The sequence below is a fragment of the Phodopus roborovskii genome, unplaced genomic scaffold (assembly GCF_943737965.1).
Source record: "Phodopus roborovskii unplaced genomic scaffold, PHOROB, whole genome shotgun sequence".
NCBI classification, from domain to species: domain Eukaryota; kingdom Metazoa; phylum Chordata; class Mammalia; order Rodentia; family Cricetidae; genus Phodopus; species Phodopus roborovskii.
In genome coordinates this window covers 29,334,179-29,348,387 of record NW_026126434.1, presented here as the reverse complement: position 1 = coordinate 29,348,387, position 14,209 = coordinate 29,334,179, and the positions used below count along the sequence as shown (strand labels likewise).

The 14,209-nt window shown below is 49.4% G+C and overlaps 1 protein-coding gene across 2 annotated transcripts in view; it reads right to left on the bottom strand.

Moving 5' to 3' along the window:
- LOC127224284 (H-2 class II histocompatibility antigen, I-E beta chain) overlaps positions 1-13,880 on the bottom strand; it is a 41,779-nt gene extending 27,899 nt beyond the window's left edge. Inside the window, exons 1-6 of one of the 2 annotated variants that reach the window (XM_051187253.1) lie at positions 13,721-13,880; positions 9,283-9,552; positions 1,876-2,157; positions 1,093-1,203; positions 664-687; positions 74-383 (exon numbers count right to left, since the gene is read on the bottom strand). In XM_051187253.1, the coding sequence (XP_051043210.1) occupies positions 370-383; positions 664-687; positions 1,093-1,203; positions 1,876-2,157; positions 9,283-9,552; positions 13,721-13,820 (801 nt within the window). In that variant the 5' untranslated portion in view covers positions 13,821-13,880 and the 3' untranslated portion in view covers positions 74-369. Of the gene's footprint in view, positions 1-73; positions 384-663; positions 688-1,092; positions 1,204-1,875; positions 2,158-9,282; positions 9,553-13,720 lie in introns of those variants that run through there. The other variant, XM_051187254.1, reaches the window with a different exon arrangement.
- Between the last annotated feature and the right edge of the window lie 329 nt (positions 13,881-14,209).

Here is a 14,209-nt window from a genome sequence, read left to right as displayed (position 1 = left end):
GCCCTGCAGTGACTTACCCTGGGCCGTTCCTTTCTCTTTGCTATTTCGTATTCCTGAAACTCAATGAAGCAGGTGACTTTCATTATTTGTTTATTTGACAAAAATATAAGGCAGCATTATGACAACAGCCTGACTCAGAAGCTCAGACAAAGTGCAGGGGACAAGAAGGAGAAGGACAGGGGAGGGGAGGGGAGGGAGTTCTGTGTGGTGTTGCCAGGCCCAGGCAGGGGCCCAGCCAGCCACCAGGGAGCACGGGTCTGAAGGGTCCAGAGCCAGGAGGAGCCAGGTCCTGGGAAGCTCTGCCAATGGAGGGACTGGTACCAAACATGGAGACGGGGATGCTCCTTCCTCCAGTCTTGTCAGCTCCACTCAGCTCAGGAGCCCTGCAGAGCACAGGGACACAGGTGTTTCCAGACCTAACTCTGCAGTGGCTTGTCTCACCCCCCTCAGGCTCTCCTGAGAACATGGCAATGGGCAGAGAGAACTCCCGCTCCAAGTCAACCCTGCTTCAGAGCACAGGCCTTCGGTAAGTGCAGGGAACAAGGCTCTTTGCAAACCGCCTGGCCGGGCCCTGGGTCTATAATTCCCCTGGTGTTTCTGTCTGGTGCCCATCAACCCCATCCCCACATTGCAGGAAAAGCAGATCTGTCTGAAAGGTGTTACCTGTCGGCTGAAGGCCAGACTGTCCTAGAAAAGAGAATAAAATATGCACTTAAGTGCATGGAGGAGGATCTATCTCCAGACACATGTCCCCAGACTCTGAGCTGTCACCCTCGATTCCCCTGGCACCACAGCCCACAGCACTGAGGCCAGAGCAGACTGTGGACAGAGAGGGGGGCTGAGGAAGCCACAGGCTCACTCCAGCCCACTGGTTCTTCCTTCTCTCTTCCTCTGTTCCCAGTTCTCAAGGCAGAGTCACCTCAGCTTTCCCTGTCTCTAATGTTATCACTCCTTGGGGTTCAATCCAGTAACTCAGACTGTTGGGTTCAGAGTCCACTGAAATCTGAGGTCACACACCCAGTGACATCCAAGAACAAAGCATGGGTCTTGCCTCAAATGCAATGGGGTCTTGGCCACCACCAGGCTCCTTACCTTTCTGGTTCCTGAAGTAGATGAACAGCCCCAGCCCGAGGAAGATGAGACCCAGCACGAAGCCCCCGATTCCACTCAGCATCTTGTTCTGTGCAGATGTGGACTGGGCCCCTGAGAAAAGAAGCCAGGTGTGCAGGTTTTCACCCAAACCCCGCTTCCCCTTGGGACCTTGAGACTCAGAGCTTAGAGACTAGGGAAGAACCCTGTTCTGAAGGAGCAGGAATTGAACATCCCTGCTGATGTTGGAAAGCAATCAAACAGCATGAAGAGATATCATATGGCCCCCCTGAGCTGATCTGACAGGAAGCCTCTGAGCTCTGAGGCTGCACCATCCTGAAGGTGACAGAGGTAAGCAAAGGCAGAGCTGAGACTGGATGTCCCTGAGGTCAGCCATGACCCTCGCTGCTCCTTGTCCATCATCTCATGAGCAGCAGCAGAAACACAACCCAGCCAGAGAGAAGAGGCTGCAGCCAGGAAAAAGCTGGTTCCTGGGCTGTGGTGTCACTGGAGAGCTTAGAAAAGTGTGTGGTGGTGTAACTGCTTCCCAGGGGGCCAAGGTGCTTGTAGAAGATCACACAGCTAACCCTGTGATCCAGGCTGAAGGAGGGAACAGCACAGACCAGTGGAAACAGTGTGTGGGCAGAGAGAGTTGACAGGCAGGAGTAAGCCACGCCCCTCCCTGGTAGGCGGGGATTCACAGGGTCAGAAAAAATTGACAGGCAGAGGCAAGCCACACCCATCCCTGGTGGGCAGGGACTCCCAGGGTCAGGGCTTCCCACTCACTCCACTCCACTGTGACAGGGTTGGTCAGGCTGGGATGCTCCACCTGGCAGGTGTACACCTCTCCACTCTGAGGAACCATCTCCAACATCACCAGGGTCTGGAAGGTCCAGTCTCCATTCCGGATCAGGCCCGTGGACACGACCCCAGCCTTCTCCTCCTGGTCATTCCGGAACCATCTGACTACAATGTTCCCCGGGTAGAAGCCACTCACAGAGCAGACCAGGAGGTTGTGGTGCTCCAGGGGCCGAGTCTTTGTCGGGTACACACTCACCTGGGGCTCAGCTAGAGGAGAAAGGGAGGTGAGAATAAGTCAAGAGTGTTAGGAACTAGCAGCCAGCTGACTCCAGCCCCACCGATGGGCGGGACGCTCATGGCCTTTTCATCTCTATGTCAGCTTTACCTGGCTGCCAGAGGACTCAGTTACCCATGTGCAAGCCTCTTTTAAAGCAAGTGTGCCAAGTGCTTCTCTCCCTTTGCTCTCTCTGGTCTCTCTCTCTGCCCTCTCTTTGCTCTCTCTCTGGTTTCTCTGTTTCCTCTCTCTGCCTCTCTCTGCTCTCTCTCTGGTCCCTCTCTGTTCCCTCTCTCCTGCTTTCGGTTTGCCACCAGCTACCCCCTCTTTCTCTCCCCTCTCTCAATAAACTCCACGTGGGCGCTGGGTCTCGTGTTTGTGTTTCTTAGGCATTAGCTGCAGCAAAAGAACAACATTGGTGCCGAACCCCAGGCAGGCTCTCCTTGAGGGTCACTGGTGGCCGTCTGCTGGTGGGCGGCCAGCCAGAGACACTCGGGATCTTGTTTCCTAGGGATCCTGTTTCCGATTCCAGCGGTCTGCCTCCACCCCCCCCCCCCGTTCGCTGGAAATACCACCCCACATCGATACCACCCCACATCGACTTCAATTAGGTAAGGTACCCTTTTAAATTTTAACCCATTTCCTTAAGGTCGGGTACATTCCTTATGGGTGGAAGACATACCGCCCAGGGCGGTATATCTGCTCTGTTCTCGGACTGCTGAGTCCTTCTGGCCGCTGTTGGCCCTGGCAATGTATTCGGGCTGATGAGCTTCGAATAACGCTCTGCCATTCTCAATTACTGTGTGGCCACACTCTTGAGCTGACGAGTTCCAAGACTGCATGGTCACTTTCTGCTCTACCCATTGGGAGTAAACCGACCAAGGAAATATCCCTCACCACTCCACTGGGATGCCTGGTAAATGCCACTTGTTAAGGCACCCAGTACCTTTGTACTGAAAAGTGGCCTAGATATCCCCTAGAAAATAATTCATATTGGCCGTGTAACGGCTCTCTAGATCCTGATATTTTACTGGATCTTTCAAATTACTGCCAGCGAACAGGTAGATGGAAGGAGTTTTTTCTATCTCTCTGCTAAATAATCTCTTACCCTAAACTTATTTCTGTTCTCTTCCCGCCACGTTAAAACTCTCCTGCCTACAGCTGCAGCCTGTCTCAGAGCAGTAGTCTGGGCTGAGGAAGCATCTCCTCAAGACAAAATTTTATCTCAAAACTTTATGATTTCTGCCAGTTGTTGGGGATATGTTTATGGCAGCCACCATCTTGACCACGTGGCCTAGCCTCCCCCCCCCCGCCATGGTTCTTCCCTCTGCTATACCAGCCACCTAGGCAGAGGTAGTCTAGCCAGCTTCTGCCGTCAACAGAATCTGTAATTCATTTACCTTTTGCTTTTATTCTTTTATTTGCTTTATTCTTTGTCTCTAATTTCTTTTTCACCATGTCATACATAGCTTCACATTCTAGCCTTCTCAATTTTACCCAGTCCTGTTTAATATATCTGTACATTTAATTTAAATTTATGTAAATGTAAGCTAACTTCATACAACTTAAATTCAACTGTACTAAGTCTCAAATACTTCTAAATTGTTATGTGCCTTTTAATGGTGGTAAACATTTAAGGTTATACATGTCTATTTCAAGCTAACAAAATATTTATGCTACCCAGTCTTTCCTGTAAGCTGTTTATAAAGGTTAAGCCTCTATTATCAAAGGGAGTTTTTCTCTACCTCTTTGCCCTCTACAGGTATAAGTCTAACCTACTAAGTTAAAACCAGTTACAGTCAGGCTGCAGGGCTCTGAGTAAAACATCCCTCCACAGCCTCTCAGCTTGGATCCAGTTTTCCAAACAGATTAATTAATTACAGGGACAAAGCCTTACCTAGCCACCTGTGTGCTTAAGGCAAGTAACTAAAGACATATTTTTGTATACTAAGGTATGCTAAACAGTCAGACAGTCCTCAAATGCTCAGAGATCTAGAGAATATGGCATTTAAAATGTTTCATTAAAAAGCTTTTATAACAGAGAGACAGGCCAGCTGCTGGCACCACCCATTTCCTCCAAGAAGACTGATGGACACTGATAGAAGCTCCATCCACAAAAGTGGCAACGCTAGCCACTGAGCAATCCTGCCTTTCGTCTCAACTGCTGCAAAGGGCTCTAAAGACCGTGGACAAGAGGGCAGTGGAATCGACTTTCTCCACATTGCTTGGGCCAACGGTAGGTAAGTCTTCCAAAAGCTCATAATCCACAGGTCTTGTGCCATCAGCAGAAGGCAGATGTCTTTAAAGCCTCTGACTTCAACAACTGTGGAGGACCTGGGGTGGCTGTCCATGCTGCCAGCTAGTAAGTCTCTGTTACTCTCTAATCATTCAGGTAAAATTTTGTCCTTCTCAAGAACTCTGATGCTTTTGACAACTGGTAGCTTTGTCAGCTTAAAGCAGCAACAAAGGCTCCAATTGTTTCAAAACAGATTTCAAAAATGGGTATTTTAAGGTTGCTACTGTTTATAGTCTTACCATTAATCAATAAAGTTTTAACAGTATTAAACACCATACTATGCCATTATATGATCATAACTGTAAACTATAACTTACAATTAAGATGCTTTTCATTGTGCTAAAAAACTGCCAGTTGTGTTAATTCTTTCAACCAAATCTTCTCTAACATGAGTATGCTGCTAATGTGTCTCAATATTTATGTTTTCACAAACTCAAAGGATTCTTTTAAGTTCCAGGGAGCTGAATTGGATCTATTTACAGGTCAGATTCACTCCAAATAAATCACCTTTTTCCTGGCCTCGGGACTTCCTTCCCTTGTCCCGGGACCCCCTTGGGAGTCCCTCCCCCACCTCACACTTCTCCCATTAAGTACTAAGACCTAAGAGAAAAAAACCTAACCTTGTCCTCTGTTCTGCTAACTGAAAGACCTAAAAAGTAATGTTAATGATGGACTAACCTAGAAACCAATATCTGTTCCTTGGAATTTGCTAGCTTCCTCTCACAGGGCCCTGAGATAAGAAGAATTCACACTGCCCCTCCTTTCCTGTGAGTCAACAGGTGGTAAATAGGGTCAAGAGATAGCTGTAACTCTGGTTTGCCCAGACAAGATTAATTAGCACACCTGAGGCCCTAAGGTCTGCTGACCCTAATAGCAGACCATCCGGCCTTCAAGGGTCGCGTACTCAATGGACAAAGGGTCCCACCCCCTCCCTAAGCTTGTGGGTTTGCCTTTAAAAACACCTGGGCCCAAGGGAGGGGGCTTCTCCCTAGCCTGCGTGCTGGAGGAGCCCGTATGCGCAAATGTTTCCTGTTCATTAAAGCCTCTTGCGTTTTGCAGTAACTGGACTGGACATTGAGTTCTTGGGGTATCGACCGAACCTGGAAGACTCCTCATTCTGAGGGTCTTACAGTAACATCTTGCCAGGTCTCAAAGAAACGCCAGAGCCCCATACTGTCAGAACAATGATGAAACAACCATCTACCAGGACGTGGCAGCACCCCAACCTTCTCAGGTCCCCCAAAGACTATCTACGCCCCCAATTCAGCAGGAAGCAGTCTCTAGAACTCAACGTCCTTGTTCCCTAACCTGCCACGCCCAACCCCCACCTTTTTAATAACAATAAGAGGTGGGAATGTTAGGAACTAGCAGCCAGCTGACCCTCGCCCCCACGATGGGCGGGATGCTCTTGGCCGTGTCATCCCTACGTCAGCCTCAGCCTTACCTGGCTTTACCTGGCGGCCAGAGGACTCAGTTACCCATGCGCAAGCAAGCCTCTTTTAAAGCAAGCGCGCCAAGTGCTTCTCTCTCTCTGCCTCTCTCTCTCTCTCTCTCTCTCTCTCTCTCTCTCTCTCTCTCTCTCTCTCTCCTGCTTTCGGTTTGCCACCAGCTACCCCCTCTTTCTCTCCCCTCTCTCAATAAACTCCACTTGGGCGCTGAGTCTCGTGTTTGTGTTTCTTAGGCATTAGCTGTGCATCAAAAGAACAACAATGAGGGCAGAGCTGTCCTCTCAGCTTGGCTGCCTGTCTGCCTTTGTCCACCCAGACTGAAAGATTCTAACATTGTTTTCCCAGGACTTAGAGTTGCTTACACACTTTAGCTGTCAGCTCCACTCCCAAGAGGAGTCACCAGCTGGAGTGACTCCTGGCAGTGACAGAAAGGCTAATCTCCCAGCTGGGATCATTTCCCCAACAGCTAAATTACACAGGTTGTGTCCCTAGATTCTGTCTCTTGTCTATAGATGGTGATGGTTTTGTGTGTCAGGCACAAAGACTTACTGAGAATTCTTTTCTCATCTGTTTCTGCCAAACTCTATATAAATCAACTTTGCCACATCTTAGGTCAATGTTCTCTTAATGTCTGTTACACAGGGATTCACAGGCACCTCAGCAGGGGCCTATCAGTGTGAGCTGCAGGAATTGTGGGCTGTGTTGCTGTCTGCATCCTGACCCATGCAGAGCAGAGGACAAGCTTTAGAAAGTGGTACTGGAGGAGAATTCTATTTGAACCAAAGAAGAAGAGCTATTTTTTCTTACTGTTTTTGTCTAGACGACAGTGTAGCAGACATTCATTTGATTTATCATTGTCAATCTCCCTCCCTTAAAATTAGTTTTAAAAAGCCTTCTTTTTCTTTTCTTATTTTCAGTTCATCTCTGTACAGTCTTCTCAAGCTTCATGAAGAAACCCCCATCACCACCTTGTTTTCTGGAAGTGGTGTTTGGAGTTTTAAACGTCACAACCTTTCCTAGCCAGTATTATATATCAAGTCAGCACTGTTAAAGTCTCATTAGAATACAAAACATTAATTTTACAAATGACACCATAAGACTGGACTGAATGCAAACCTGTAGAGCATTTTTAAATTAGTGGTTGATGGGTCAGTGTCCAGCCCATTGTGGGCAGGTGGTCCAGGGTTATTTTAGAAAGCAGGCTGAGCAAGCCATGGAGAAAGCCAGTAAACAGCACCCTCCATGGTCTCCGCCTCAGCTCCTGCTTCAGGTTCCTGTCCTGACTTCCTTTGATTATGAGCAGTGATAAAGAAGTATAAGCTCAATAATCCCTCCCTGCCCAGTTTGCCTCAGTAACCCTGACTAGAGCACACACAACGCCAGATTCTCAACACTCCTGGCTGCACCTGAGCCCCCAGCCTGCCATCTCCACATCTCCAGGTTGTCTGCTGCTGTAATTTGTAACAGTGGAGGGACACAGCTGTCTTCCTGTCTCCACCAGTTTCTGTCCCTTTCTTCTCATTCTGGGTGTGGGCAGGTCACCAAACCCTGTCACTCAGGACCCCAAACTTAGGCCTTTGGGAACCAGGAGATAGCCTGAGTAACCTAGACATGGCTTTGATACATTCAGGAGCAGGTATACAGGTTCAGCGCTGGCTCATTTCATGAAAGGGGCTTGAGCGTCTGGATGTCAGGCCACCCTGGGGTCCTGGAACCACACAGCCTCTCCACACCAGAGAGGACAGCAGATGTAAGGAGGACATGTGAGACACACACCATCACCGAGTGACACCGAGAAAGAACATGGAACCAGTAAACACAGTCAGCTATATCCACATAGCAATGCTAACGTTAAATAAGGAAATGATGAGTTAAAGGCCCAGTGTGGAAAATCCAGAAAAGTAAAAATATGTGAATAAGGAATCAGACAACAGTGGAATTTAGACCTATAGGAGCCCAAAAGGTTTCACTCAGTGGTCCCCAATGTCAAGTCAGAGACAGAGGGCAAAGAGTGGCTATTAAGTGGACTAATGATAGGCCAAGATTAAGTGTAATTCGGTCATAGATCTGCAACATTCCAACCTCCCCACATCACTGAAGGCCCAGTGAATCCCCAGTCCTGGAGCAGGTGCAGTTCTTTTTGGAATCTTCCTGTCACAGGTCATGCCCCCACCACCACCAATTCTCCCCACTCAACTTAGTCTGAGTCTTCATTGCCAGTGGGCTGCTTTTGCCAGCACTGCACACCCTTTCACCTGAGGCAGGAAGGAAAATCCAGGAAACACAGGGCTTGTGAAGAGAGGCCCCTCACTCAGGGGTTTGTTCAAAGCCTCTGGCTAACAAAGAAGCAAAGTTTCCAGACAATCATCAACCCATTGTGAAGTTTCTGTCCCCCGCTGTGACCTGCAGTTTTCTAGTAATCTCACTGAGACCCCCTGCTGGAAAGACTCTCAGTCCTTCACGCTACACAAATCGCTCCTGAGTTCACCCCATCCGACACCCGCAGTCACCCCACGAGTCTCTCGTGGAGAAGAGAAAGATAAATTTCTCAGAATGATTTTGTGGACTCACCTGGGAGACAAACGCAGTATGTGGCTGACACCATGACTACCCCCTGCCTGCCCTGCCCGTGGGTGCTGCACCCACACTCGGGCTGGTCTCCCTCTTTGTGTGACTCTTGCTGGAAGCCCACAATGTGGGGTGCATATGTCCACTCCGGTGCTCCTAAACCCCCGATTCAAAGATACAGTTCCCACCCACGTCCATGTCCTGGACAGACTTAGCGTTTTTCTCAGGGGCGGAGAAGTGAGCTGTTAACAGTGCTGCGGCTGCGGGTGAGGCCAGGAGTTCTGTGCCCAGGGTGCTTACACCCATCTGTGGCAGCAGCTGCAGTTGACCTGGCATCCTGGCCGGGTGTAGGCCCCTGCATGGACCCCCGAGGCACCCGAGGCACCTTGCGCAAGCCTAAAGCTGTTGGCTGGAACTCCTTGCCACAAACCTGTTGTTGGTAGTCTTCTCGTTTTGACAACACACACCTCGTGGGAGGAGCTAAACCGGAAAATCCTGTAATTTTCCACTGTGCTGTAAATCAGTATTTAAGCCGGTTCAATCCCCTTAATAAACGGCATTCGTTCTGACATTGCCATTGAACGAATGGCCCGCTGTCTTGTCTCTCTATTTCAATCTCTAGGCTTTCGCCCCATTTGTGGAAGAGATCGTAGCGGGGGCACTACAGACGGGCTCCTGCAGGCACCAAGCAAACAGGCACGCACCCTCCTACTGTTCCCTCACACACACACACACACACACACACACACACACACACACACACACACACAGACGCGGCGGTCCCACTCCCCACCCTCACACCTCACCTCTCCGCTGCACAAGGAAGCTGTCGAAAACCCCGTAGTTGTGTCTGCACACCGTCTCCACCGCGGCCCGCGTCTGCTCCATGAACTCCTTCTGGCTGTTCCAGTACTCAGCGTCCGGCCGCCCCAGCTCGGTCACCGCGAGGAACTCGCCCACGTCGCTGTCGAAGCGCACGTGCTCCTCCCGGTTGTAGATATCTCTGGCCAGAAACCGCATGCGCTGCGTCCCGTTGTAGAAATGACACTCGGCTTTAACCTGTTCCAAGAACCGCGCTGTGGAGACGGGAATTATCTTCAGCTTCCCCCAAATGACCGGAAACAAGCTTTGACTCCTCTGACGTCAGTACCCACGGGGCAGAAGGACACACAGCGCGGCCCGCAGGACAGACAGTCGGCAAGGGTGTAAACAAGGAACTTGGGAAATCTCCAAACCCTAGGCCAGGCAGGACATTCATACTGCGTCCCTCCCTCCCTCCTCCCCTCCCTCCCTCCCTCTCTCTGTCTCTCCGTGTCTCTCTGTATCTCTCTGTGTGTCTCTGTCTCTCTCTGTGTGTCTCTCGCCCACTCGCTCTGGCTCTCGCGCTCTCTATCGCTCTGGCCTTCGCCCCCCCCCCCCCAGCTCTCTGGAACTCACTCTGTACACCGGCCGACCTCGAACTTAATGATCCCCTGCCTCTCCTGAGGCGTGACCCGCCACCTGGCTCCACTCTTCTTTCTCCCTGCCTCCCTTCCTGCCTCCTCACTTTCCCCCCCTCTTGTCCTCCCAGTCCCCCCCCCCAACGCTTCCTCCTCTCTTCAGAAAAAGGCGGCCTCCGGTGATCAAACATGCCACACTGAGTAACCTCATCTAGGTGTAACGTGAGAGGAGGCGCCCACACTTCCTTCAAGCCTCATCTACGACCTCCACCTCCCGAGAGGATGCACAGGTTAATTGGCCATTTTATCTCCCACTGTATTATGACACTTAAAAAATGGACTTTTTCATATAGTATATTCTGATCAGTTTCCCCTCCCTCGCTCCCCACAGATCTTCCCCATCTCTCCACCTACCCAAATCCACACCTTTTCTTTCCCTCTCCCTCTAGAAAACAGACAACTAAGAGAGGAGGGGAAATCGGATAGGACAAAACACCTGTAACCCCAGCACTCGGAAGGCAGAGGCAGGCAGATCTCTGTGAGTTTGGGGCCAGCCTGGTCTACAGAGCTACACAGAGAAACCCTGTCACATAAAGACACAAAATCTGAATGGGGTGGGAGGGGGTATGGGAGGGAGGGAGAGAGAGCAACTGGGATCGATATGTAAAATAAGAAAAAAATTTAAAGTAACATGTATTGACAAAAAAATTATGAGAAAATAGGCATACAGGTGATTCTAAGCAGCAATTCTAGGTTTTGAAATGGACAGCAGTTTTCATTTTAGTAAATTAAATTTCTAAATTAAAAAAAAAACCCACAAAGTCTAAAACCATAATATATGAGAAAAGATCTGTAAGGCACAAAGCAAACAGACAACACAACTCCAAGAACACCATTGAGATCACTTTGTGTTGGAAAGTCTACTGCTGGGCCTGCCCTTAAGCGTGGTGTGTATCTTCCAGTGGGGATCTTCCAGTTCTGAGATTGTAATATAATTCCATCTCTTGCTTCTTTCCTCCCCATGAACCCTCCTGCACATCCCTCCTTGCTGTCTTTGTCATTAACTGTTATGTGCTTATGTGCATACATTCCTAAATACCCAACACACCCTTCTCAGTCCCTGTGATGCTACTGCATGTCTGCTTTTAGGGCTGACCAATTGGGGTGCTCCTCCCACCCCCAGCATTCCTCAGGTGCCTGTGGTTCCTTGTGCAGGGCTAGGCCCCGGTGGGCTTTCCCTGTCACACACTCTTGGTCAAGCAAGCGTGGGTATAAACTAGAGAACAGACCATCCAGCAGGAACTGGTGTTGGTGCCAGACTCAAGTCACCTCACCCCCCAAATCATTATTCTAGAGGCAGAGGGGCAGCAGGGTGTCATCTCTGACCCCACAACTGCCCCACCTGGAGCTGGAAATCAGCACTCACCTCAACAGCTCGGAAGACACCGCCCCTCCACCCCTCATGCTCAAGCTCCTTCTAAACACACCAGGTAGAACACTGAAATCTCCCTCAGCTCTGACCTGTGCGAGCTGCAAGCCTGTGCTGCCCAGGGAATCCAAAGAGAAAAAAACAAAAAACAGAACCCCCCCCCAAGACTTTGGAGATTAAAATTGCCAGTGAGGAACAAATAGGAGAGAGGCCTGGAGCTCCATTAACAGGGAGACTTGAGTGACAGGAGGGGACAGAGAAGCTCTGCCCAGGTAACCCTCCTGCAGGTACTGAGGTGGGAGCCTCAGGAGCAACAGTGCACAGGGCCTGAGGGAGGGAGGGCGCAGCTGAGAGATGAGGCTCTGGAGTCTGAGGAGCCCTCCCCCCACCCCCAGTCACAAGCCTGGGGGTTGACAGGAGCCTCTGGAAACTACTGGAGAAGTTTCTGAAAATAAAAACCATGATGCCAACACTGACCCACAGTCTCTTGTCTAAATTTCAGATCCAGAGAATTCACAAACAAGATCAGACGCCAAGTGTGACCCCAGGGACAGGTGAGGGTGTCAGTCAGTCATGTGACCTTCTGGGCTTCCACGGATAGAGATGGGGACACATCAGATGTGTACTTTTTCATTTTCATACTTAATCTAACTCAGAAAATGTACAAGATGTCTGTTAACAGTCACCCAAATACATTAGAGCACCGGACATCATCATCTCACCAAATGCAGAGTTGAAGTTCAGTGCCTTTTGTGGGAAAAGATCTGTGGCAGTCATTACTGCCCATGACTTGGGGGGGGGGAGAGGGAGAGAAAAGTAGAGAGAGAGGGAGGGAGAGAGGAAGAGGAAGAGAGGAGAGAGAGGGAGGAAGAGAGAGAGAAAGTGAGCTGGGAGTCTCCAAGACAGAATTACTGACCTCCGTGACTTGAGACCTAAATGATAACAGTGAGGAGAATGAGTTTGATTTATATAAAAAGAGAAAATGGAGGGAAAGCAGCAGTTTCAGAAGCCATAAGAATAGTTTATGTGAGTGAGCTAGAGATGCTCAGTGGTTAAGAGCACTGGGGATTCTTCCAGAGGACCTGAGTTCAAGTCCCAGAAAACACATCCATCTGTAGTGAGATCTGACGCCCTCTTCTGGCAGAAAGGTGGAATGTAGATTGAGCACTCACACATTAAATTAATTAATGAAAAAGAATAGTTTGTGTGAGGGACGATGATGCAAGGACAGGAGCCTGGTCTGTGGAGTATAACAAAGAGGTGGGAGGCAGTCTGGAAGCCTCTGTGTCCTTTCTTGAGTGAGATAACAGTTACAGAGAGGAAACTGGCAGCATGCCTCATGCTCTGCACGCCATCCCTGCCAATCCCTAAACAGCTCTATGAAAAGCATCTTCTCCTCCATTTTACATCCCTTAAAGCACAGAGGGGTCACATGGCTTGTCCACAGTCCCAGCATTTGTGGGTCACGGTTTTAGCGGTGTTAATAACCCTGTTTTCTATATCCCATATGCAGACCCCAGACTATGATTTCCCTGTGTGTGGTGTAGATATGGACCTTGAAGCTAGAAGTGGATCACAATGCAAAGAGAAGTCAGGCCTTTTCCATGTAGGAAAAATAAAATAGAAATAGATCAAGTCAAAAACAGCAGATGGGCTCTAACCCACCTCAGGTTCTCAGAAGAGGCCTCACACACTTAGAAACAGCTCACAGGGCCCGTTCTCCCTACGGCTGCCTTAGCTGCTGTGTGATCCAGGGAGAAAGGGCACTGACCCACCCACCACCCAACAGAGTCACCAGGGGAACAGCCTGCATAGACACTGAAGTCAGGGAGAGAGAGAGACAGAGCCCTGGGCTCAGCCTGCCAGGTGCCCAGGCAGCATCTCACAGCCTACAGAGGATGATCATTCCTGGGACTCCCTCCTGTTCCCATGACCCTGTGATTCTCCCAGAGAAATCTTTTAGAAACTTGAATATTGGCCTTTTTTTTTTTTTTTGGTTGCTTAAAATAACAGAAACATATCTGCAAAACAGAATACACACATGAAGTTCCTTTTTTTTACACAGAAACCTCTTTGTCCCACAAAGCTCATCACAATGAAGATAATATCCCTGTATAAAGGGTTAATACAACATCATGATTTATCAATCCTCTCCAGGCCCTGAGAGAGTATGACACAAGGCTGGAGATGTTACTGGAAGAAACTAAAAGGCAATGGCTGATATCAGGGGCCTCTTACACACATCTAAAAGAACACAAACATCCAGGCTCCTATTTGGGGAAATAGTTTAGATTTCATGTGAGAATGTGGGTCGTCACAGAAAATATCAGTTCTTTTCCTGCCCCCAGCTGCTCAGCCCTTGAGGTATACACTTACGTCGAGGGTCCCTGACCAAAGCCACAGGAGGGCTCAGCACCATCAGGGTCAGGATCACAGTTGCTACACGAGAGCCTCTGGGGAGCCACAGTCGAATCATGGTGGAGGAGAGGAGAGACCTGAATAGGAGGAGCAGACAAACTCACACAGTAGAAACTGTCTCCCCTCTTTACCCATTGACAGGATAGTTAGTAAGAGCCAGGGCAGTCACTGCTCTGGTGTTGATTGGGTAAAGTCAGTGTGAGGAGCCAATCAGCAGCAGAGTAGAACAGCATCATCAGTTACTGGTTAGGGATTTAGTATGAAGGTCCCCTTCTGAAACTTGCAATTCCAATTCTCTTCATTAAAATGACACTGGGCCTGGCCTAGTGACCCAAGTCTCCAACCCCAGCACTTGGGAAGCAGAGGCAGCTGGGTCTCTGTGAGTTAGAGGCAGACTGGTCTACACTGTAAGAGTCTGTCTCAAAGTAACAAACAAACCAAGGACCA